Here is a 22376-nt window from a genome sequence, read left to right as displayed (position 1 = left end):
AAGGTTGCAGCTGGTAGCCAGAGATAATGACATATAAAAACATGTTCCTTCAGCCCTGTTTTTTTATTGAATTTGACTTCTTTGCTTCTTCAGCTTATTTTCTGACCTGTGTGAAATGCCTTGGCTGACTCAGGCCAGGCTCCTAATTAGTTATCTTCCTTAATCAATCTTTATCCAATATATTTCCTGTGCCAAGTGAAGGGTTGTGTTTAGCAAGCTACCAGAGAGACCAAAATGATTTTCCTCCATTCATGGAAAAAGTCTTCTGAGCAAAAGAGCAGTGTGCTGGGATTAGCCGTCGAAGCTAAAGTAGCTTAAATGGGTTCCTATAATTTTTCATAGACCAAATTCATTAATAGAGCCAGGCAGTAAAAGGAATAAAACAGGAAGATGTAATGAACAGTTGCTGTTCCAGGGAAACAAACTGATTGGGTCAAATTCAGTGAATGTTTTCAGCCGGAGATAAAGAAAAGGAAACAAGATCCTGAAGTGTTTTGACATTTTATTTCAAAATCACATTTCAGTTTACTATTTGCCTACACTTTCAAAAGAAGTTAAACATCCTCCTTTAAAAAAAAAAAAAAAAAAAAAAAAAAGATATGCTTCTATTGTAAACACAAAAGTAAATGAACTGGAGGATATTTTGTTCTAGTTTCGCCAGAAAATATTTTGAAGCATTTGTATTGTACGTCAAACCAGAGCAGCAGTGCCTGTGTGTCGGTAGGGTCACAGGGCATAATACGCATTATTTGCACACCTCCACTTCTGGAGATGAGGACACCCCGATGCAGCAACTTGCCCAGAGCTATCTGGTAATGCCCTGACCCATGTTGGATGGAGGTGCTCTGGCAACACACCCTTGGACTGCAGGTCCTGAGAGCAAGTGGGAGCCAGGGCTGCTCCTTAAAAATAGGAGAACAGGCAGCTTCAGCTAAGGAAAACATCCGTAAAGAATGATGGAACAAAGGAAAAAGAAAGGTGAGAAACGAACATATTGATCGATGCTTGCTTTGTTTTTCGTGACTTGTCAGATGCAAAGAAAGTCTTTTTTATTTATTTTTTTTTTCCAGGGGTATGTTTCTCTCATTTAAAGGCTTTGTTTACTTGGAGAACTGACTGCTAATTTTAAATCTGAGGAGGCATGCAAAAGTCTTACAAAATGTACTAGAGGCTGGATTATGTGGGCTGGAGACAGCTGTTTTTAAAACCTCTAACTGAAATTTAGGAGAGAATGATGAGTGCTTAATTCCAGCTCACGAGGTCTAAACAGCATTATTTGATTTAATGATAATTAAGATATTCAGTATAACTGCTCAAGAGTGGAAAAAAATAAACACATGTCAAGAGATAGAGACAAATTTGTATTTACATTTGCCTACCAAGGACTTTAAAATCAACATTGCTGTCAGATCTATCTAAATAATTTAGCAATCCAAATGTTTTCCTGAGATTGGATTTTCACCATTCAGCTTCACTCAGAAAATCAAACTTTTGGTGATATCTGCCTGGATTTTACCTGTGTTTTGCCAAGGGATTGCATCACCTGTGAAGAACAACGGTCCCCTGGCAGCTGCCCCTCTTCATTAAAAAAAAAAAAGTTAAATAGGAAGACTAGGACAGATCAACTATGCTTTCAAATTTGGGTAGGACGTTTTAAGAATTTAGGGATATGTTCTCTTTGGGGATAGACTGAGGTTGCTTGAGAGAAATCCCCCGAATGGGTGGGCTTTACACCTTGACAAAGGAGGTCCCTCCCAGCATCTGAGCAGAAGACACTGGAGGCACAGGAGGGTCCCTGCTGTAAGGCTAGTTGCAGAGTATGGATTTCATTTTCCTCACCGCATTACTGTGCTTTCCTGGTCCTGGCCATCAAAGGACAGACAGACGGCAACTGTGCGTGGTCATCTCTTTCTCTGCCAGAGCTGCACTAGGTGATTTAGCACCATCTAGCCAGCCCCTTTGCTCAGACAATCATACCAAACCACCACGGGCTCTGCAGGCTGCCAGCTGGCAATAAAGAGAAATAGCCGAGGAGGAGGAGATGGAGACGCTCATCTGCCATGCAGTCCAACTCAGCTCCCAAACAGAGCACAAAGCCAGCCGTAAGGACAGCTTCAGCCTCCCCTGATATCCTCCGGTCTGAAATCCTGCTTCCTGCAGCAGCCCGGGTGGGAGCCTGGAAGGTCGCCACGTGCAGCTCTGCAGCGATAAAGGACCTGTCTGAGAGTTGAGGCAGTTCCCCTGGAGCAGCTCCCATTCTGTTTTCCCCATTTGTGCTTTCTGTATTTCTCTCTGACTCATCCCTGGGGGGACAGACAGACATCAGGATGTCCCAGGCAGGCGTGGGGCACGACCCACCTTCAGCAAGCTCACCTTCGCTAACGGGCTGCAGGCCATCACCGCAGGGAGGATACACAACCAGCTTAAAGCTTGTTAGGAAAACTGTTAGGAAATCTTACAAGTACCTTGCTTGTCTTAGAAACAGGAAGAAACGAAAAGCTCACAGAGAAACAACGGAGGTAGTCACCCTGGAAGCGTTAGCAGTATTGCTAGTTTTACAGCACTGAATATGAAATCAATTTAAGTTGTTCAGCAATATTGATACATGTCAACAAAAAGACAGGACGAGCTTGTCATTTTTTGCTCCCGTTCACCACAGGAAATGTGGTGAGTGGGTGTGGGGGAGTTGCTGTTATCCTGCTGTGATGGTTTTCTACTGACGGCTGAATGTGGAAGTCCAATTTGGTGACTGGAACCATGAGTCACTCAGCCCCGAGATTACAGAGTACTGGCAAGCTTTTCATTTCATGGCCTCTACGAAGCTGGTAATTGTGAGAGAGGGACAATTTTCCACTGACCTTTTAAAAATTAAATATGCAACTGTATTAAAATCAAATGTTTCACGAAAATACATTTTATTTGGATCACATGGATTTTTTTCTTCAACAGAAAATGGAAGTGAAACAATATGTTTTGTTCACATTTCATTTTGACATATTTTGTGTATTAGGGGTTTAAAAAAATATACTTTTGCCTCTTTTAAAATGAAAACCTTCACAGTTTAAAATAGCAAATTCCAGAGATTCCTGGATTTTACATTCATTTTTCTCAACTTTCTGAACGTTTCTCAAGATTGCCCAGTTTTCCAGAATGTCAAAAGCATCTTCTCAGGGAGCAAATACCGCTATCATCAGTACCCTCAGCTCCCGTATCTCTGGAGGGCACTCCAGTGCCACAGGCATATTCAGTGCTGCTGTACTAAAACACACGCTCTGTGTTTGTTCCTCACCCACTGAGATCCAGGATGGTCCACACCACCCTTCCTGTGTCCTTCTGTCAGAGGCAAACAGAAACTGCACTGCCCTTACCCACATTTTTGTCCTCTACAGGCAATCATTTACTTTGGTTGGTGACTGCCATAAAATACAGAATTAAAAGACTGTTTTCTACCTGTTCCTGAAATGGGAATAAAGTAGGCAGATGCATCACTGTCTGGAAAAACTAACAGTCATCTTAAGCTGTTCTCTCTTTCCCTTTCTTTTATAGAGCATTTATGAATTATGTAGTTTGCATTTATAATTATGGGGCCGAACAGATGGTGGAAGGCTTATTTCAGAATGATGTGTTCATTAAAATAACCTGCTCTGGTCTGCCAAGTGATGGTTAACTGTAATCCCCATTTGATATTGAAGAGAGTTATTTATTCATTCTCCGTAAGTTCATCTGAAAGAAACGGAGCTTTGAGATACGGGCACTATATTGAGTGTGAAGCTGCAACAATGGTGCTGCGGATATTCCAGATGGGGAAGCATTGAAGAGTTTTGCAGCTGTGACAGAAAGAAAAGGGGAAGGAAAGAGAAACTGTAGACCAAGATGGATTTTGTATCTAAGAAAAGTTTCAATTCTTTATTCAGTTTGGAAGCTCAATTCCACTAAAATTTGGCTACAGGCAGCTTCCACCTATGCCCAGACACTGGTCCTAGGTGAATGTTAAGTCCCATGAATGTAAGGTTCAATGATGGCAGCGTTCATTATTAAAAATGGAAATATCTGCTCAGGCAAGATAGTCTTCACAGTTTATCACAGAGCAGAACCAAAGTTGGGAGGAATGGGAAAGCAGTGGGAAAGTTGTTTGTGTTCACTGAGAGTTAACATGAAATATTAGTGTTTTCTGGCTTGTTCAGTAAACATCTTTTCATGGGAGCTGTCTGGGAAGGCGTTAGAGAAGCAGCTCCTCTTCTGAGATGCCACCTGGTGGGAATCAACATCTCGGGCTGCTCATCAGGAGTGGTGGGCACCCGGGGCTGTGCGAGAGCAGAGGACCTGGTGCAGCCATGGTGCCTCCTGTGCACAGCGCTACTCTCATAGCCTCTGCCCTGGGGCCCCTGCAACCAAACCCTGTTACCAAAAAGTTTCCTGGAGTCCTCAGGGAGTTTCCAGTTGTAAATGCAGGGGAAAAAATATTTCAAAGTGTTTTATTTGGAGTGTTGGCAATCAACAACTTACAAAAGGAAAAAATGAAAGACAGATACAGGCAGATAGGTGCTCCCTCATACTGAATTGCCAGGAATACAGTAGTTAAATCAGTCACGCTGGTAAAAGGCAGAGAAAGGCCTTGGATATGATATGGAGTCTGCTCTTTCTTTTTTTTCTTTTTTTTTTCTTCTTTTTTCCCCTCACCTTACGAGAAGTTGTAGACTTGATCCAGATCAGAAACAGGGAAAGTATTCGAAGCTGTGAAAACTTTTGGAGAATGGGAAAAGATGCTGCAGATACAGTGCTCATCAGTTCTTGATACAGTTTGTGCCTAAACATCCCCATACTTCATGGCCATTGTGTCCCCATCCGAGTCCTGAGCTAGCCTGGCAGTGCCGACACCAGTTTAGGAGTACAACCCATCTGCCTGCTTCTGTTCCCCTCCCTATGTCCCCTCTGCCTGGTGAGGACATGTCCTTCATCCTGCAGAGCAAAGGGCACGGGAATCAGGCAGTCACCAGGCCCCAGAACCCGCTGCCACCCCTGGTCCTGCTGCAAAACCTCACATGAGTCCCCAGTAAACATCAGGACAACAGCAACCACCTTCTGCCAGCTCAACAGTGGAAGCAATTAATCATGTAAAGAGATGTACTGGGAAAGGACTGCTAAGCAGAGACAGCTGTGCACCTACAGCAGGTTTGTGATGGCTCCCTCCATTAATCTGCCTCCAGCCCAGCTGAGAGATTTGCCATGCTTGGACAGTTGTGGGCATTTATTTTTGTCAATTTTTTTTCTCCACTCTTATTATGGCTCACTAGGTAAAATGATTTCTCCTGGCCAAGGTGGAAGGGACAGAGGCAAAAAGCTAAGCCCAGTATTTGTTCACAGGCTTCGGAAAGTGCAGGAGATGCTGCCACACAAGTCCTTTAGCCCATCGATGAGACAGCTCCAGCTAGGAAGGGCTGCCTTTGCTCTCTCATTATCAGTTTATTTGTTATTAACAAGCAGCATCTACTGATGTGCTCCAGCCCTCGCAGTTCTGGTACCTGTCCAGGCCCCATGCCCTTTGCAGCACCCGGCAGGCCGCAGGCACAGGGAGCCCAAGAAAGGATGGAGCTGGGTGCTCAGAGCAAGGATGATGGTGAAATGCAGGGGTCAGGCACAGCTCACAAAGAGATGCCCCGGGGCTCAAAGGGCTGCAGAACTGCACGTGGGCTGCCCAGGCACTTCTGCTGGCACAGAGGAGCCATGGGCATGTGTAACCTGTGTCGGCAGCTTCACACCAACGCTGCAAGCATGAAGGGTAGGTAGGAAGCATTCCTGGCAGAGAGCGGATGCCTTCCCATTCCTGGCCGTTCCCCACTGTCCAAAGAACCCCAGGCACTGACCCCAGGCAGAATGAGGCTGTGAGCTCTGACAGCGGGGTGGCACACACACCTCGGGGTGCTGCTTCCCCCCCTCCTGGCTCATCCTGCACCCAAAGGCACGGATGCAGCTTCTGGCCTGAGGCAGGAGCCCTGCCCCACACGCCTCTGAGACAGGCGTGATGCCGGGCGGCAGAGCAGGACTCGGTGGAGGTGGCGACTCTTGCATTACAGCTGGGAAAGCCAAAACCCAGCATTTGTTTGGCTTTGCTTCCTCAATGACTGGTACAAATTGGTGCAGGGGACAGACCTTCAGGCAGCACAAGTGGGAAGGTTACAAAGCACCGCTGCATCCCATTGGTGTTTTCTCCCCAGCTTTTACTGGGTTCCTGGAATAACACTAGGGCTTCTTGTTCTGGTCACGGGCCTACAGAAAGTAAAACCTCATGGCTCCCCTCTGCTATGCTGTGAGCTAGTCCAACCAGTTAGCTAAAGAGCCCACTGGACTGTCAGAAACAGCAGGAGATGCAAATGCAATTCTCTCCAAATTGGTCATCATCACAATTAAAGTACCATTTGGCAAGTGTGTGACTAGCCTGCAGCAGGGCCCCTTTACGGGCTGTAACGCCTTTTCATTCTTGGGCTCCACTGCTGGGTGGTGTTTAGAGTCTGAGTGGAGCTGCAGGTGACAGCAGTGACATTGCGCCTCACCCTGGGGGGAGGCAGGTGCAGAGGGCGTAGGCAGTGTGGGATGCTGCTTGTACCCGAGCCTGGAAGCTGAACATGCCAGTGTGTACATGTCCTGTGAAGGAACTCAATATAGGCAGGAGGCTGAGCAACTAATTTACTGCAGATAATTTGTTTAATGCATTTAAACATTTTAATTTTTTTTCTCCTGCTCACAGATTGTAGCTTCCTCAGATGTATTCCTTGCTCTTACTCAAACCTAGTTGACAAATTTCTCTTGAAACATTCGGCCCACGCGTGCAGGGGCTGAGTGTTGTTATCTGCTTGTGGCCAGTGAGATAAATCCTGTGGTGTAAGGCTCTCAGCTGGGCGAGAGCTGAGGCACACGCTGGGTGCTTGTGTAGGTCAGGCACAAGTGAGTTTCAGCTGCCGCTGTTCTTTCTCTTCAAAACTTGCTTTCCATTGATATCGATGCCTGAAAAATTGCTTGTGTTTTCAGAGTGGATTAATTAAGACACGGTGGTGTCTTAAAAAAAGCAGGGCTGTTCTAAACCTGTCCTGGATCTGACACTAAACCCGTGCCATGTGGCAGGTTGCTTTAACCTTTTAGATGAAGGAAGAAATTACCATATGTGCAAACAAACCTGGTCATATACAAACCTGCCAGTAGAGGATTCCTTTTACAGTTTCCCAGAGATGTTGGTAAGATTTTGGTAGGGAATCGTGCCAGTATCAGAGCAAGGCTATCACAGCTGCAGTGTAGCTTTCGCACCCTGAGTACAAATGCTCTTTCCTCCTCTCCTACCCATCCTCTTTCCCCACAGGGTAAACAGCTGGAGGTGTTGATCTAACTGCAGAGGCTTCAGGCAAACTGTGCCACGAGAGACCCTGGAACACCCTAATGACTTCTCTTTAGCTTAATGCGTCTTTGTAACAAACGGCACCGCCTGCTAAATTGCTGACCTTGCACAACTGTTTTCTGACTCCTGCAGAAGAAGAAGAAAGGTTTGGCTCTTTGGATATCCTGTATGAAGTCAGCTTTCAGTGCCTGTCTGTCGTGCTTCTGAGCGAGCCGTGAGTTGCTCCGAAACGTCTCCCCTGTTCACAGAGCGAGGGGTCTCCTGGCTCTCATCCTCTGTGTCACCACCACTTGCAGCAGGGATTTTGCCAGCCTCAAGGTCTGGTGGCCTGCCTCGCCCAATGTGCCATGTCTGACTTGGTAGACAGAACAAAATCCTGTTAAGACTTGTATGCTTCGTGGTCAGAGTGTCTGTTCAGTGTTAGATTCAAAATGTCTTTTCCTGTTTCTTACATTGAGTCTGTACCTTGTTGGGAGAACCAGCACATTTTTGGAAAGCTTTTGGATCATTATTTAAAGTGATGAAGTACTATGGGAAGATGTTTCAATGGATATATCTGCATATACAGTGACCTGTATTAAGTCAGCCAAACCTGACAGTGTTGAAAACATTAGAGGGCAAATTCCCTTGGGAATATTCACCAGGACAAATTTAGAGAGGCAGTGGATTTTATATCCTGACTTTCGTTTTGAGTCCACGGCTGTCTACTGGAATGAGCAGATACATCACTTGTAGGATATCCAGACCATTTACTTCAGGTATCTCAGCAGCATTTTAAGCACCTTACTTTAGGAGCCTAACTCCCAAGTATACTCAATAGAGATGCATGCAGTTTAATAATGTCAAGTAAATTGATATCATAGTATTGATTTTTGAATATGTATACAATGAGGAGTGCTTGACCTTTTTTTTCTTAGTTCTTTGGTCTAGTTTCTCCCCATTACCAGCTACACCTTAGAGACATGAAAACCAACAGATTCTTGACTGAATCATGAAGATCATGAAGATTTTTTTTTTCCGGTCATGGAGCAAAGTAGGACTTCACATTTGCTTAATGTGGTATCTGGCTATTTGGAAGATGTTGTAAGACATGATTCTGGGTTTTCAATAACTCATTTTACATAAGCCTGTCCTTCTAATTAGCACTGAGAAATCTTTATGTTTTTCTGTTCCCAGGTACACTGTTTTACATAATGGACATCATCAGGAGCAGGAGAAGCTTCCCATCCACAATGACCCAGAATCCCAAGAGTCCTGTTTCTAGTCACAAACCTAGAAGAGGAATGGCCCAGCTGGAGGAACAGATTCCTTTTAGGGTACCCAAAGGATTCCCTGACAGCAGGACTTTATGAAACTCTATTCATCTGCATTGTCACCGTGCCTCCTGCACTGCCTTTGTATGAACGCCCAGCCACAAGCGCATAGATCCATGGGGACAAGGGAAGGCACCTGAGCAGAAGGGATCTCTGCATCCACAAGGCTGGTGGGACTACGTGACTGCAGCAGGGCCTTACTCCAGGTGGGAGCACATTTCTGTCAGTGTGAAGAAACACCACTGATACCAACCACCCAGTACAGGGACTCCTGGTACTCCTTTCCAGCTGCAGTCTCTGTGAGCCACCTCTCTGTCCTGCGACAGCAAGATCTGAAAGAGCTCTGGTCTGAAGCCCCAACGTTATGTGAGACAACGCTTGCTTTATCTGCCTGCCTGCGAACGGATGCTGTCTGGATAGAAAACAGTGCTGCATTTTCTTCACCCAAACAGGAGGAAGTATTTGCCTTTCGATTATCATTACTGGTGAAAGGTCAGCGGGAGCTGCTGATTCACCCTGCCCTGCAGAGCTTTCTTTGTAAATGCTTTTACTGTGTTTCCTGGTCAAGTTCCCTAGTGGGAGATTCACAGAGTGTACATAGTGCCTGACAAGCTGCAGTGGGACCTGCAGAGACATTTCACACCTAACAGCAGGCCCCATTTGCTGGAAGGCAGAGGCCACCCTCTGCTATTCAGAGGCCCACGGTTTGGATGCGACCCCCCAGCCCCAGCAAGCTGCCAGCGCTGCCCTCACCTGAGCAAACTTTGGGCATTCTTACCAAGAAGAAAGGTTGGTCAAGAGACAGAGTCAGTCTGTGATAGATCACTAAGTGCCATCCTGAAAAATACACCATCCAAGAAACTTTTCTAGTTATGTTAGGAAGACAGACTCCTACTCATGTTTTCCATCTTTATTTTTCTGTTTGTTTCTGTTCTCTTCCAGCTGAGGCAAGAAGTTTCAAAACTTTAAAATATCACCATATGCACATCTGTTTGCAAAAAAATCTCAGTCCCAAAGCTGCTTACTGCATGAAGATGTTGCTATGTTCCTTGTGAGCTGCTTCCACTTTTGCATATAAATAGTAGGCAAGGCTGTAGACTTCACAACTTTGGAAAAATGAATTTTATGCAGTGGGAAATACACAGGATCAAGACTACATGCCTCTATCTTATTTAGCTGAAGATCTAACCCAGAGATGCCACCCTGAGCCTAGAAGATAATATTGTACTTTGTTATATTGTGCAGTCATGTACAGACATTTTTAATGTAAAAAGAAAAGGTGACATTATTTATTATTATTTTTTATCAGGAATGTGTGGGTTTTGTTCATTAAAAGCTTCTAGACCTGGGAGCTTAACATTATATATATTATTTAGTAATGTTTCTGTTGCTATGTGACAGGTATTTACTGTAAACAAAGAAACAAATCCTGCCTTGAACATAAATGTTGCTCAGTAGGAAAAAAAATTGTGCATGATGAGAACTGGCTGCTCTGCCGTGGTGTCAGACTTCTTCGAAATACTTCTTCCACACTAAACCATCACTGATAATTTCGCATCATTTTCCTTTGGGATTCAGAAGAACAGTGGGCAGAAAAGCCCTGGCTAGAGGAAGCCAGACACTTACTAGCGTAGAAAATCCCAGGCACTTAGAAAAAGACTATGGATGTTTGTGGCCATGCTGATGGGGAGACGAGAAGTTATTAGAAAAGAAATGGTGAGAGCCAGTAGGTGCCACTTCCATGGTCATCGTTAGGAACAGTTCTGCTGTGACCCGTTTTCACAGGGCTGTGTTTCCAAAAGAACTGTGTCAGTTCAACCCTATTGTTAACACCAAAACACCGGTGGGTGAATAAGTAGGGCAATGTTGAAAGTTTTGGAAAAAATGTGTCCAAGGCAGCTTCAGCACTATGGTCTGCACCTTGGTGGAACTGTTCACACAAGCTCTGTCTGGATTTGGGTGTGCAGCACTGCAGAACAGGTTGTCTTGGCTTCACCCCAAATGCCAAATTTCTTAAAGAAATCCTAGAGCAGCTTTTCTCTGTCCCCATTAAAAGGCATCAAATTATTGGTGGGAGGTTTCTCTGAGCTATATCGAATCAGCTGCATGGGGATGCAATAGCAACGGCGGTCTTTGTTTCTGTTGTTGTCCCTGAAGTGTTGTTCTCTCCTATATTTTAGTGTGCTTTAGTAATATATTCTCCTTAATTTAAAATTAACTTCTCAACACTAAGTTTTATTCATGGGCAATGTTTAGAAGGCTCTGTCAATGGGAGCAGTAGCTCACTAGCCAAAATGGTCAACAGCTCTAACTTAAAATAAATAAATAAAAAATCAATTCTTAACACCATATTTGAATAAAGTACCAAACACCACTGTCCATGTTCTGTCATACCTCTGGCTAATGGCTGGTTGGACTCAGTAAACCCTTCACGAGCCACACAGCAGCTCCTGCTTAATAAGTCAATGATCTCAGCAATGTTCCTGTGAGCCCAGAAATGACATTGTCCATCATCAATAACACCAGTATTTCTACAGAAAAGAGGCTGTCTCATGGAAAGAACCAGTACTTGATGTCCTTCCTCTGCTAGCGGTACCTGCTCCTGTAGCCTCCAAGTTCATTTTCCCATTGGCCATTCTGGTTAGTGGTTTCAGAGCCTCTGCCTGTGCTGAATGATGTGTAATGCATCGGCTGGTTCTAAAAATAAAAATTCTTCTCTATAGATTGCAGTGAACTCTAGCTCATGCTCATTTCTTGTATTTTTTTTCCCACTCAAAACATAAGATGTTACCAGGTAATACTTTACACTCACCTTGCGATACACTCAAACTACTAAAACAGCAAGGGAGAACCTGGCCACATTCCTTTGAAAACACTGACGAGCCCTTGGGTTATAATACCAGTTCCTGATGTTCATCTGCCAGAACAATGCACCTGTCCTCCTTCTCTTCACACTCTTGCTTAGACTGCTCCTGAGCCATTTCTCCTTGGCCTGGGCTGTGCCCACCTCACCTCTCACTCTTACACCGTGAGATTTCACAGCTGTGGGTAAGACTCTCAAGACAGGCATTTGCAAATGGAAATTTTGATATTATTTTGTGTGGCTCTGTTTCTCTGAGTCTTCCAGTGAATTTGACTGAACAGGGATCTTCCTTTCTTCACTCATCTTTTCCTTCTCTCTCCCACCATCTCTCACAGATTCATTCTGCTAACTACGTATTTTATTTCCGTACATAGTTGTACTCATCAGCAAATTATCACACCGCCACGTTTCTAGTCTAGGAACATTTTATATTCTTTCAAATGCAGTAAGCATCAGAAGTGTTAAGCACGCTGCCTACTGTAGCTGGTTTCTTGGATTACAAGTGATTACACTTTTCCTTGCCAGAGACAAAGTGCTAGCAGAACAGCTAGCTAATAAGAAATTGGCTTGCTGGGCCTTTGCTAAACTGTCTTCAGGAGGCTGTTCTGTCAACACAGCTGTATTGCCATATTTCTCTATTTTTCTAAGCTCCAAAGGAAGCATTTCTGAGATTTTGCATGACATTTGTTAGCAGCACGTGTGCCCTGACAAGCAAATCCAAAGATTCACTGAGGTTACTTGTGTTGGAAGAGGGAAGCAGAGGAACAGGTTGATTACTTCCTGAGGCAGATTGCAAACCTGGTCCAAGAGTAAAACTGTGGGCTGTCTGACTTCAAGTGGGCCCTATAGTGCCAGGGTGCACATCACGAGGTGAGCCAGCCTTGCTACGGAGCGGCTTTCCATGGCTCTGCTGCTCGGTTTCCTTGGAGAGAAACAAAGTCACAGTCATGCTGCAAAGTGAAATTCAGAAGCATAATAAACATGACACCAACGGAGGAAGGCTGTGCTCACAAAACAGAAGCTTCACAGAAGAGGGCATACACTTTAATTAGCTGATGATCAAGACTGTCTGGAGGGATGTGAAGCAATAGCTGGATGACATACGCTCTGTAAATGTCAGTGCTTGAGGCAGTCAGCAGCTGTGCTGCTTAGTGAGATGTGTGGGGATATGGCTGCAGCCCAAGTGTACTAGCAGGTCATGCTCATAAACACCATGCAGAGATGAATCCTTATGGGGAAATGTCCCTTCCACATCTATCCTTCACAGTTCTTTCAATACTGAATGTATTTTCAGTTTTTAGACTTGAAGAGGGCAATGATTAGATAAAAGGAGAAACCACCTCAGCAGAACAATTAGAAAAATGTTTCAATATATTCTCAAGACCATTTACGCATGGTTCAGAGATCTACTCCGTCTCCTGCTCCTACTGCAGGATCCGATGCCTGTCTAAGCACAAAAAGAAATTAAAACATTTACCAAAGCAGCTTAAAAATGAAGGCAATGACTTCCATTTGCATTACACTGCAGCACACTGCCTTTGTGCCTGCACTCCAGCTGTGGTGTATTAGTGCAGCTGAGAAGGGGCTCGTAGTGGAAACAGGGACTGACAGTGCTGGAGCCGAGGGGTATTTGCAGAGATGCGTGGGAAACCCTTACTCACTTCTCACCCACATAGTGCCTGGCTCCAATCTACGTTTTCTACATTCAGCTTGTTTGAATGCTGAAATCCCCCCAAATGTGAATATACAAATATATGCTTCAAGGAGAGACAGAGTACATAGTGTGCACATGCAGCTTGAGCAGAAAACATAAATTCAGCACACTGAAACCCTCCTGGTGCTCTCTTCTCTGCACAAGTTCAAAGTCAGAGCAGATAGCAGCGTACATTCAACCACTGTCTGCTTACAGAGGTACTGTCATATTAACAACCTTATTACTAGTTATGATTATAATAATTATAACCAATAATACTTAAGACAATTTGCTTGCAACCATAGGAGCCCACACCTTGGCCTAACATGCTTACTTACTTGAAGGACTCCCAGGCTCAAGAGTCACTATGATGCTGGTCTAGCTTACAGAACGAGCATGATTAACCCAGACTCACATGAGCAATGAAAACCATTATTAGGGTCAAGCTTACTTTGTGCAGTGTGAATGTATAACTCCAGAGAGTCTCAGCCTCTCTCTCTAACTGAGGTCTTCCACAACTCTCTGCTAAAACAAAGGACACTTGAGGGAGAATGTGCACTAGGACTGCGTGAGGTAGTCCCTGAAAACTTGAATGTGAGTCAGAGCTGAGAGGGCTAAATGATACTCAACTTGCCTTTGACTTCAGCACACTTCAAAATGGCTTTTATTTTACCCTCTCTTATCCTAATGTTCCCTACGCTGGGATCAAGAACCTTGTGAATAATCAGTAATAGTGTATTAGTTGTAATTAAATGCCTTTGTGCATCTCAAAATACCACTCAATTTAGGTATTACTAACAAACAGTTTTCAATCTAAAGATAGTATGATTGAAGGATTGTGGCTTTTACAATCAAATACACTCAAAAATGGCTCTGCTCATCAAAGATAGGGAAGAATAAAAAGGTATTTGGTGTCTGTCTCACTTAATAATGTGCAACAGAACTAACTGGGTCCAAATCATGCCCATTTTGCTTCTAGTACTGATGAAATATACATAACAATGCCAATAAAATGACGGTTTCTTAGAGCAGGCAGCCCACATACGGTAGACTCTGAATCATTCTGAGTTTTCCTCACCCATCTTTGCAAATGCTAAAGCCAAGGAGAGCATTTTCATCCTGTAGCTGTCAACTGTAAATCCTTCAGTAGTTTAGGATCCAATTTTTTCCTCTGCATTAGATTTCCTGAGCCATTTCTGAGTATGATCAAGACAAAAGGCAATACATCTGATGTTTTTTTTCTACTAATATGAACTCAATAAAAATATACAAAAGCTTTTAGTTCCTTCAATTTTTTATAGCTTAAATCTTTCTGAATCCAAAATAATCACATATTTACTCAGCATCTTTTAAAGGCTCACCTTATCATTGGAACTTTTTCTCATAATAATAAAAAAGCAGGTATAATTTAACTAGAATTTACCCAATTAAAATTTTAATGGATCTGCTTTCTACTACGTCCAGTTAAACTGAACTGAAATTGCCTACACTATTGGACTTCCTGTAAAATATATGCTTATTACTTAAAGGATTTCAAGGATTTGGCAGAAAAGCTTAAATTTTAGCATAGTTCTTTTTTGTTTGTTTGTTTTGTTTTTTTGTTTTCCCTTTGGTCAATTTACAGAATTCAGTCATTTTTAAACAAATTTTGCCTTCTAAAGTTCTTGAAATCAGTCATTAAAAACACACACACACACAAAAGAAAACCTAAATATTTTTCCTAGACTGCATTGGAATGGGTTGCAATGCAAGCTGAAGTTCCTTACACAACAGCTGTAGTACCAAGGTCTGTGCTCTCTTAAAGATGCTGTACAGGAGGCTTCTTGATCCTCTGGAACACGAGAAAAATTTATTTGCTTGCTGAATAAGCAGCATGGTCAACTTCCTTGAAGATTTCTTCCAAGTCAGGATTAGGGAGGCCCCAAATGAAGACCGCTATCTACCTTCATCTACCTCCATCTGTGTTTCAGCCAGGCAATGATCAGACAGAGTATCAGAGCTAAAACCCTACCCAGCAGCCTCAGTAATGAATCTTTTTTCATGTTCCTGAGAGTTGAATCCCACCCACCAAACAGGGCTCTTGACATAACGAGCATCTGAAAAGGCTGTCAAATCATATCTGCAGTCATCTGCATAACTCTAATCTCGAAATCCAACCCCATTCAAGGGCAGCCCTCTATCTGTAAAAAACAGAAAACATAAAGGAGAGTCGAAAGGAGTACTGTGATAACAGTACTGTCAGTAACCAAAAAACAGCTATTAATTCAGGAGGTACTTTACGGATTATGTGGTCTGATTTTTAAAAAGCTGAGGGAAAATGTTGCTGCTGGTTTTCATGGCAAAGTGGGGCCCTCATCTAATGAGCCCTAAAAGATGACTCCTGCTTCCTCCCTCCATAAACAAACAGCAGCTGCCACAGCGGGGCTGTCATTATGCTCTCTCATCGTTACCCTCAGACTCTTGGCCACAGACCTCCAGTTCAGCCACAGACCTAGCAGCATGTCCACAGAGCACAGTTACATGCAGCAGACAAACCCTGCCATCTCCCTCTTCTGTACCAGAGCTCCAACGTGCAGCCTTTTTTATATCATTTGCAGCTCTATTTGTAAAGTTTAACATCTAAACTTTGGACCATCATGGGAGATATTTGCAGAAGGAGCTTGCTGACCTCTTCCGTGCCTCTACTTTCAATCCATCTGTCCTGTGGAAGCATGGATATTTTAATAGCCCATTGTGTCACAACCCTGAAGATTTTCTTGCAAATGACTGTTCTGAAAAGTGTTCTGCAAAGCACCTCCCTTACCAGAAACCCTTCCTTTTCTCAAGTAGCTCTTCTTCAGAATGGTCTATCCTATCCCTGAAAGCTGGGCTTTGCTTTCGGTCTTTAAATGAAGCACTTCGGAACAAGTCATATTAACTGGAAGCTCCCAGCCAATGCTTTTCTTCTGGGATGAAGCAAGGTTTGAGGAGGATACCTGCAAAAACCATTAAGCACTTCTTGTGTTGCTTTTCTAACCAGTTTCATCTTCCTGCCTCACCTTTCTTTGGAAGCATTTGATACAGATGGACTGGCTAAACCAAGGTCAGCATCCACAGCTCAGCTGGGCAGCTCCCAACACTGAAATGTCTCCTTACCCCTTGTCGCAAACAATGCTTATCTGTCCATTCACACACGTCATGCCCTCAGACTAAACATGCAGTGCACATGCATGTGTCCACATACAGTGTACATACAAATGTCCTGTTCTCCCCCAACAAGGGATTAAGCTTGAACTGCTTGAATTAGCAAATTAGCAGAAATCTGGGGCAAGAGTCTGCAGCTGTTTTTAAGGCACTAGAGAGTCTAGCAGCTAGAGATGATTCTCATCTCCATCAACTCCTTACAGTTTTTCTCAAACAAAAACATGGTTTCAAAAACCTTTTCTTTTAATAACCCAAACACTGTTTTTGTGTTTCTTTTTCCTAAAATCGCTGAAACAAGCAAGAATCATCATACTGTCCATCTCTGAGACGGTGTTCTGTGCTCCTCTGTGTAGGGCCCATGTATCTCAAGCCTGCGTTCTGGTTTCTTCACGTATCTTATGTACTCTTAAATAGAGTACATTTCTCAGGTCCTTAGCAGCCCACAGAAGAGCTGTTACCCCTTCTTGCTATGGGAAAAAGCACCACAAAGCAGCTCAGGGACTTGTCTGTAGTGGCACAAGTCATCTCAGACTCACTTTCCAATTAGCAGGTGACTAATCAATACCTGCCTTTGGCCAGCAAAATCATCTCCCGGAATTTATCTCTCTTCACTGGCTGCAATAGAAAACCCCCGTGACTATTGCACTATTATATCATACACTCTATTGGCATACAAATCTAACAGGTATATCCCACCCAGGAAATCTACTGTTGACAAAGGATAAAGTCAGAGCTAACCTAGGAAAGACAATCCTTCAGTTTTAATTATTTCCCTGAAACCACACGTATGGAAAACACTTGGAGGAAGCAGGGGACAGAAATCATGCAATCACATCAGTGTTTCCTGTCATTTTCCTTCCCTATCAGATTTAATGTTTACAAAGCTGTCTTTGAACTGCAGCAAACAGCTCGTTTTGATATCCAAATGCAAATACCACTGTTTGTTAAGTGGGCTGTAAATGGATTTCATTGTTCATTGAAAAGAGGCCACACATTAACAAAGTAAAGCTAAAAGCCCCAGCTGGAGTTTTCTCTGTGGTAGGAAGATGAACAGAGCAGGATCACTCAGCCATCTTATCTGCAGTGACAGCAGCCAGCTCTTCCTGCCAGAGACCAAAAGAGAGGCGTCAGACTGGACTTCGGTGTGAAGAGGGAAACCTGTCACATGCAGACAGAAGGCATCTGGGCTGCATCCTGAGGAAAGGTAAGCAACCAGCCAGACCAGTACAAACCTTCTCTTGCCCTCTAGGGCTTGACATGGCAACTGACTAACAGGCTGCCCAGGAAGGAAACCAAATAGAGATGGGGAAAAGATCATACACCCATTGACAACCTGGAAGCTGCAAGCCAGAATTTCTCAAGGCTAGCATATTTACATCGGCGTCCGACAATTTTCCAAATGGTACATGGGATATTTGGAGATATAGGTGGGACTTGAAAAAATGCAATAGACAAAGTATCACCTTTCCTAGATACTGCTTCAATCTCTTTTAAAAGAGATGGGAAATACGCTCTGTGGCATGAACATATTTGGCATGGTACAATAAATCATCCTTCTAGACATCTAAATAAACTCTATTATAATCTTTGTAACCTCCCAGAATTAAGTTGCTTAAGTACCAACAAAAGGAAAGGAAGTGATTGATTTCCACTGAGTTTACCTAGAGCTCTGAAGAAAGGGTATTTATTTGCATCAGCTGTTCTTTGCTGATCATAGCAGCTCCAGAAGAGGTTGTGAACCTGTGCCACAAAAAGGACTTAAAACTCTCACAGCCAAGGAATAGAAGTGCTGCTGAAAAAGTCAAGTTCCACTTCAAGTAGTAACAATAGAGCAACTCTTGACTGTGAACAAACTCTGCTTAAACCTTGATTTCCCCTAAGCAGCCAAAACATTTAAGCCAGAATTGTACAAAACTGAAGAATCTGAAACAGCTGATGTGATCTTTTTGGACTTCAGCAAAGCTTTTGACACGGTTTCCCATAGGATCCTACTGGACAAAATGTCCAGCATACAGCTAAACAAAAACATCATACGATGGGTGAGCAATTGGCTGACGGGCAGGGCTCAAAGGGTTGAGGTAATTGGGGTCACATCTGGCTGACGTATGGTCACTAGTGGGGTCCCTCAAGGCTCCATTTTAGGGCCAGTCCTCTTCAATGTTTTTATAAATGATTTGGATGTAGGACTAGAAGGTGTTCTGAGCAAATTTGCCGATGACACCAAACTTGGAGGAGTTGTGGACTCGGATGAGGGTGGAAAGGCCGTGCAGAGAGATCTGGACAGATTGGAGAGCTGGGCGATCACCAACCACATGAAGTTTAACAAAGGCAAGTGCCGGGTCCTGCACCTGGGACGGGGCAACCCTGGCTATACATACAGACTGGGCAATGAGACGCTGGAGAGCAGCCCCGCAGAGAGGGATCTGGGGGTTGTGGTTGACAGCAAGTTGAATATGAGCCAGCAGTGTGCCCTGGCAGCCAGGAGGACCAACCGTATCCTGGGGTGCATCAAGCACGGCATTGCTAGTCGGTCGAGGGAAGTGATTGTCCCGCTCTACTCTGCGCTGGTGCGGCCTTACCTCGAGTACTGTGTGCAGTTCTGGGCACCACAGTGCAAAAAGGACATTAAACTGTTGGAGAGTGTCCAGAGGAGGGCGACGAAGATGGTGAAGGGCCTAGAGGGGAAGACGTATGAGGAGCGACTGAGGTCACTTGGCCTGTTCAGCCTGGAGAAGAGGAGGCTGAGGGGGGACCTCATCGCAGTCTACAACTTCCTCACGAGGGGGAGTGGAGGGGCAGGCGCCAATCTATTCTCTTTAGTCACCAGTGATAGGAACCATGGGAATGGTGTGAAGCTGAGGCAGGGGAAGTTTAGGCTGCACATCAGGAAGAGGTTCTTCACTGAGAGGGTGGTCGCCCACTGGAACAGGCTCCCCAGGGAAGGAGTCACTGCACCAAGCCTGCCAGAGTTTAAGAAGCGTTTCGACTCTGCACTTAGTCACATGGTCTGAAATTTGGGGGAGACCTGTGCAGTGCCAGGAGTTGGACTCAATGATCCTTATGGGTCCCTTCCAACTCGGGATATTCTATGATTCTATGATTTGCAGGCAATATTGCTTCATATAGTCTAAACTCCCAACATAGCCTTTGCACATGAACCTGCTTTCCAAGAAACTGTATTTAGGCTGGGGCTAGCTAAAACAAGGCGGTAGGAACCAGGCAGCTCAGGCAACCCACCAGCTCCCCCTGCCCAGTGCCACCTGGGACACCCACCTACTGCCCCCAGCCCCGACACACACTGCACGGTCACCTAGCACTCCCTTCACAGTGTTTCTTCCACAGCGAGGCAAGCAATGATGAGCAACATGTCCCTGCCGCAGCGCAGAAGAGCATGAAACCAATCTGACAGTTTCAGTTGGATTAGGCAGGCAAATGGTCAAATTAGGGAGCTCAAACACAAGCACTGATTAGGCTCCAGATCCTCCAAAGGAGAAATAATGCTCATGGGAAAAGATATAGTGTAATTTAAAAATCTCAGAGATGGCTTAGCACATGAACAAAGGCTATGTGAATCAAGTTCACGCTTGTTACCAGATTTCGGTTCCCCTGCTCTTGCAGCTCCAGTCAACCCTCTTCGGTTGGCAAAATCAAAAACAACTTGCAAAAAAACCACTCATGACTACTGCACCCCCCATCAGCAAATTTGGGCTGATGTCAGAGCAATCTTTACTCTTACCACACATACCCTAATGCAGTGACTCAAGGATCCTCTATGAAAAAAAAACAGAAACCCAAATGACAGCTGCAACTTTCTGTTCTTCCCTGTGGTAAACAAGTCAAGACATCTTCAGCCCTCACATCTGGGACAGCCTTTCAACTGGGATTTGATGCAGTACCAAGTATGCATGTGCGCCAGCAGCAGAAGGCAGTGACTAGCAGGCAAATTACTGTTTGCACAGCAGATCCTGCTGATGGAATCTATACTCATTCACGTACTAGTAATAATATTTGCAATTGGTGGTGGGAATCTCAAGGCTTTTTTTTTCCTTTGTTTTGCTAATGAAGGTCAAGCAGGAAAATAATTTTCATCTGCTTCACTCCTTTCCTCAATTTCAGATGCTGAACTTAGTGAAAAGAGCAGGTTCCTTGGCCACATCCCAGATACAATCTCAGCTATCTCCATCACCCCCAGTTCTCATGATACGGACACAAGGAATTTAGTCATTGCATTGCCACTCTGTGTAAAATGAGTGTAATGTTTAAGAGGTTAAATCTACTGCAATTTTCAACTGCTTACAGAAAGAAATATTGAATATAAATAAGTACATTATTTGTATAAATACTTCTTCAAAAGGCTAAAATTAGAGATAGCAGATGGAGATCTGGTGCAATACTCTAGAATGCAGTAACATTTTCCTGTACGTGCTGTATTAAAATGGTAAACATGACTGAATCTATGACTCAGATTACTTGAAACATTTCTAGAGAGGGTCACACTTACATTTTGACTGAATATCATCACTAAATTATCCGTGGTTAAATATACTTGTTACAACTAAACCATTAACTTTGATCCTGCATTAAAGCAAATATCTCAACAGCATTCACAGTTACCTGACACCTATCGCTCCACCCCCATTAAAGAGCAGACAGAGCACAAGTGAGAAAACACTACTGTACCAAATCTCTTGATATTTCCATTATGCACCATTTTCTTCCTCTTAACTAATATATTTTTAGTTACCTAGACAATTTCTTGCTCAGGGACAGACACAAAAAATTAGCACTGGCTTTGCTACATTTAATGGTTTTGCCTCTTTAATTCTACAGAGCTAGATGTCAGAGAAAACCTTGTTAGTTGCATTCATGCCAATGTTCAAAGAAGTGAAACCATTAACAACGACGTATAAAAGTGTATAATGGTATGAACTAATCTGCTCTACAGCTTTTACCACAGTTGTATTTTGTTAGGCTGGTAACTCTGCAACTTTAAAAAGCATAAATGACAGATCAGGCCACAGCTGATATACAGTACATCTAAAGGTGCATTCACAGCCGTGTTGTGCGTGCAGATACTGTTTAGCAGCACATCAGCCTTTTAATAAGTCTCCCGCTCCCACAAGGCACATCACTAAGCACACAAGCCTCTGGTTTAACACTAGCATGTGTGTTTCTGTACTGTACAGATGACATTTATGGAACTGCAGTGTGGATGCATCCACACAGTTTAGTCACTAATGGACAGTAAGATAATCAATTTTAATTTGAAATTAAGCGTAGAGTTTTGCTACACTATGACCGTGTCATTAAAAAACAACAAAAAGTAGTATTTGTCAGTCTAGGGAAGAACTGGGATTCTTATACTATACTATATAGTAACATAGTATACTATACTATATAGTAATTTCAGCTTGTTAATGCTGACATCTGCCTAAACACGTCAAATCCCTATGAAAAGGACTTCAGTGGAATATACAGCGAGCAACACCTGCATAGAGGACTTGCAGCAAATTCTGGACATCCACACAAAACACCTATTAATACTGTGGGAATGAGAGGCATTTTCTAACCTCGATAAAAACAAGTATTCAAGGGCAAAGCATGGCAATATTTACTGACTGTATGGAAAAATCTGCATTCATGAGCTGAACATGAATCAGCCTGAAAGCTGACTGAGTCAGATGACTCGTGTGCTTTTCATAGTTGTAGCCATGTCAGTAATTACACATACCTTTTTCTGTCTTAAAGCAAAAATCAGCTTTCAGCCAGTTAGTACGTGCAGATTTATGTTAGAGAGTGGAAGCAACAAATTAGTAACTTAATTTTCATATTACAAAAGTCAAACAATTACATTGAAATCTAGTGGTATAAACTGCTTTAGAACATATTTTTAAGGTGCCAAATGTTTTTTCTTCCCCAAAAATGTTTTTATGAAGC

General features: G+C 43.5%; 1 protein-coding gene across 2 annotated transcripts in view; it reads left to right on the top strand.

Annotated features, from left to right (window-relative positions):
* HTR4 (5-hydroxytryptamine receptor 4) overlaps positions 1-11929 on the top strand; it is a 133645-nt gene extending 121716 nt beyond the window's left edge. Inside the window, exons 7-8 of one of the 2 annotated variants that reach the window (XR_005824316.1) lie at positions 7352-7532; positions 8564-8637. Coding sequence is in view for 1 of the 2 variants with exons in the window: in XM_040573342.1 (XP_040429276.1) it covers positions 8564-8651 (88 nt within the window). In the remaining variant the exon portion in view is untranslated. Of the gene's footprint in view, positions 1-7351; positions 7533-8563 lie in introns of both variants that reach the window. The other variant, XM_040573342.1, reaches the window with a different exon arrangement.
* The last annotated feature ends 10447 nt before the right edge of the window (positions 11930-22376 follow it).

This window comes from Cygnus olor, chromosome 14 (assembly GCF_009769625.2).
Source record: "Cygnus olor isolate bCygOlo1 chromosome 14, bCygOlo1.pri.v2, whole genome shotgun sequence".
NCBI classification, from domain to species: domain Eukaryota; kingdom Metazoa; phylum Chordata; class Aves; order Anseriformes; family Anatidae; genus Cygnus; species Cygnus olor.
The sequence above is the reverse complement of the archived record's forward strand: the minus strand, read 5'-3'. Positions and strand labels throughout refer to the sequence as shown.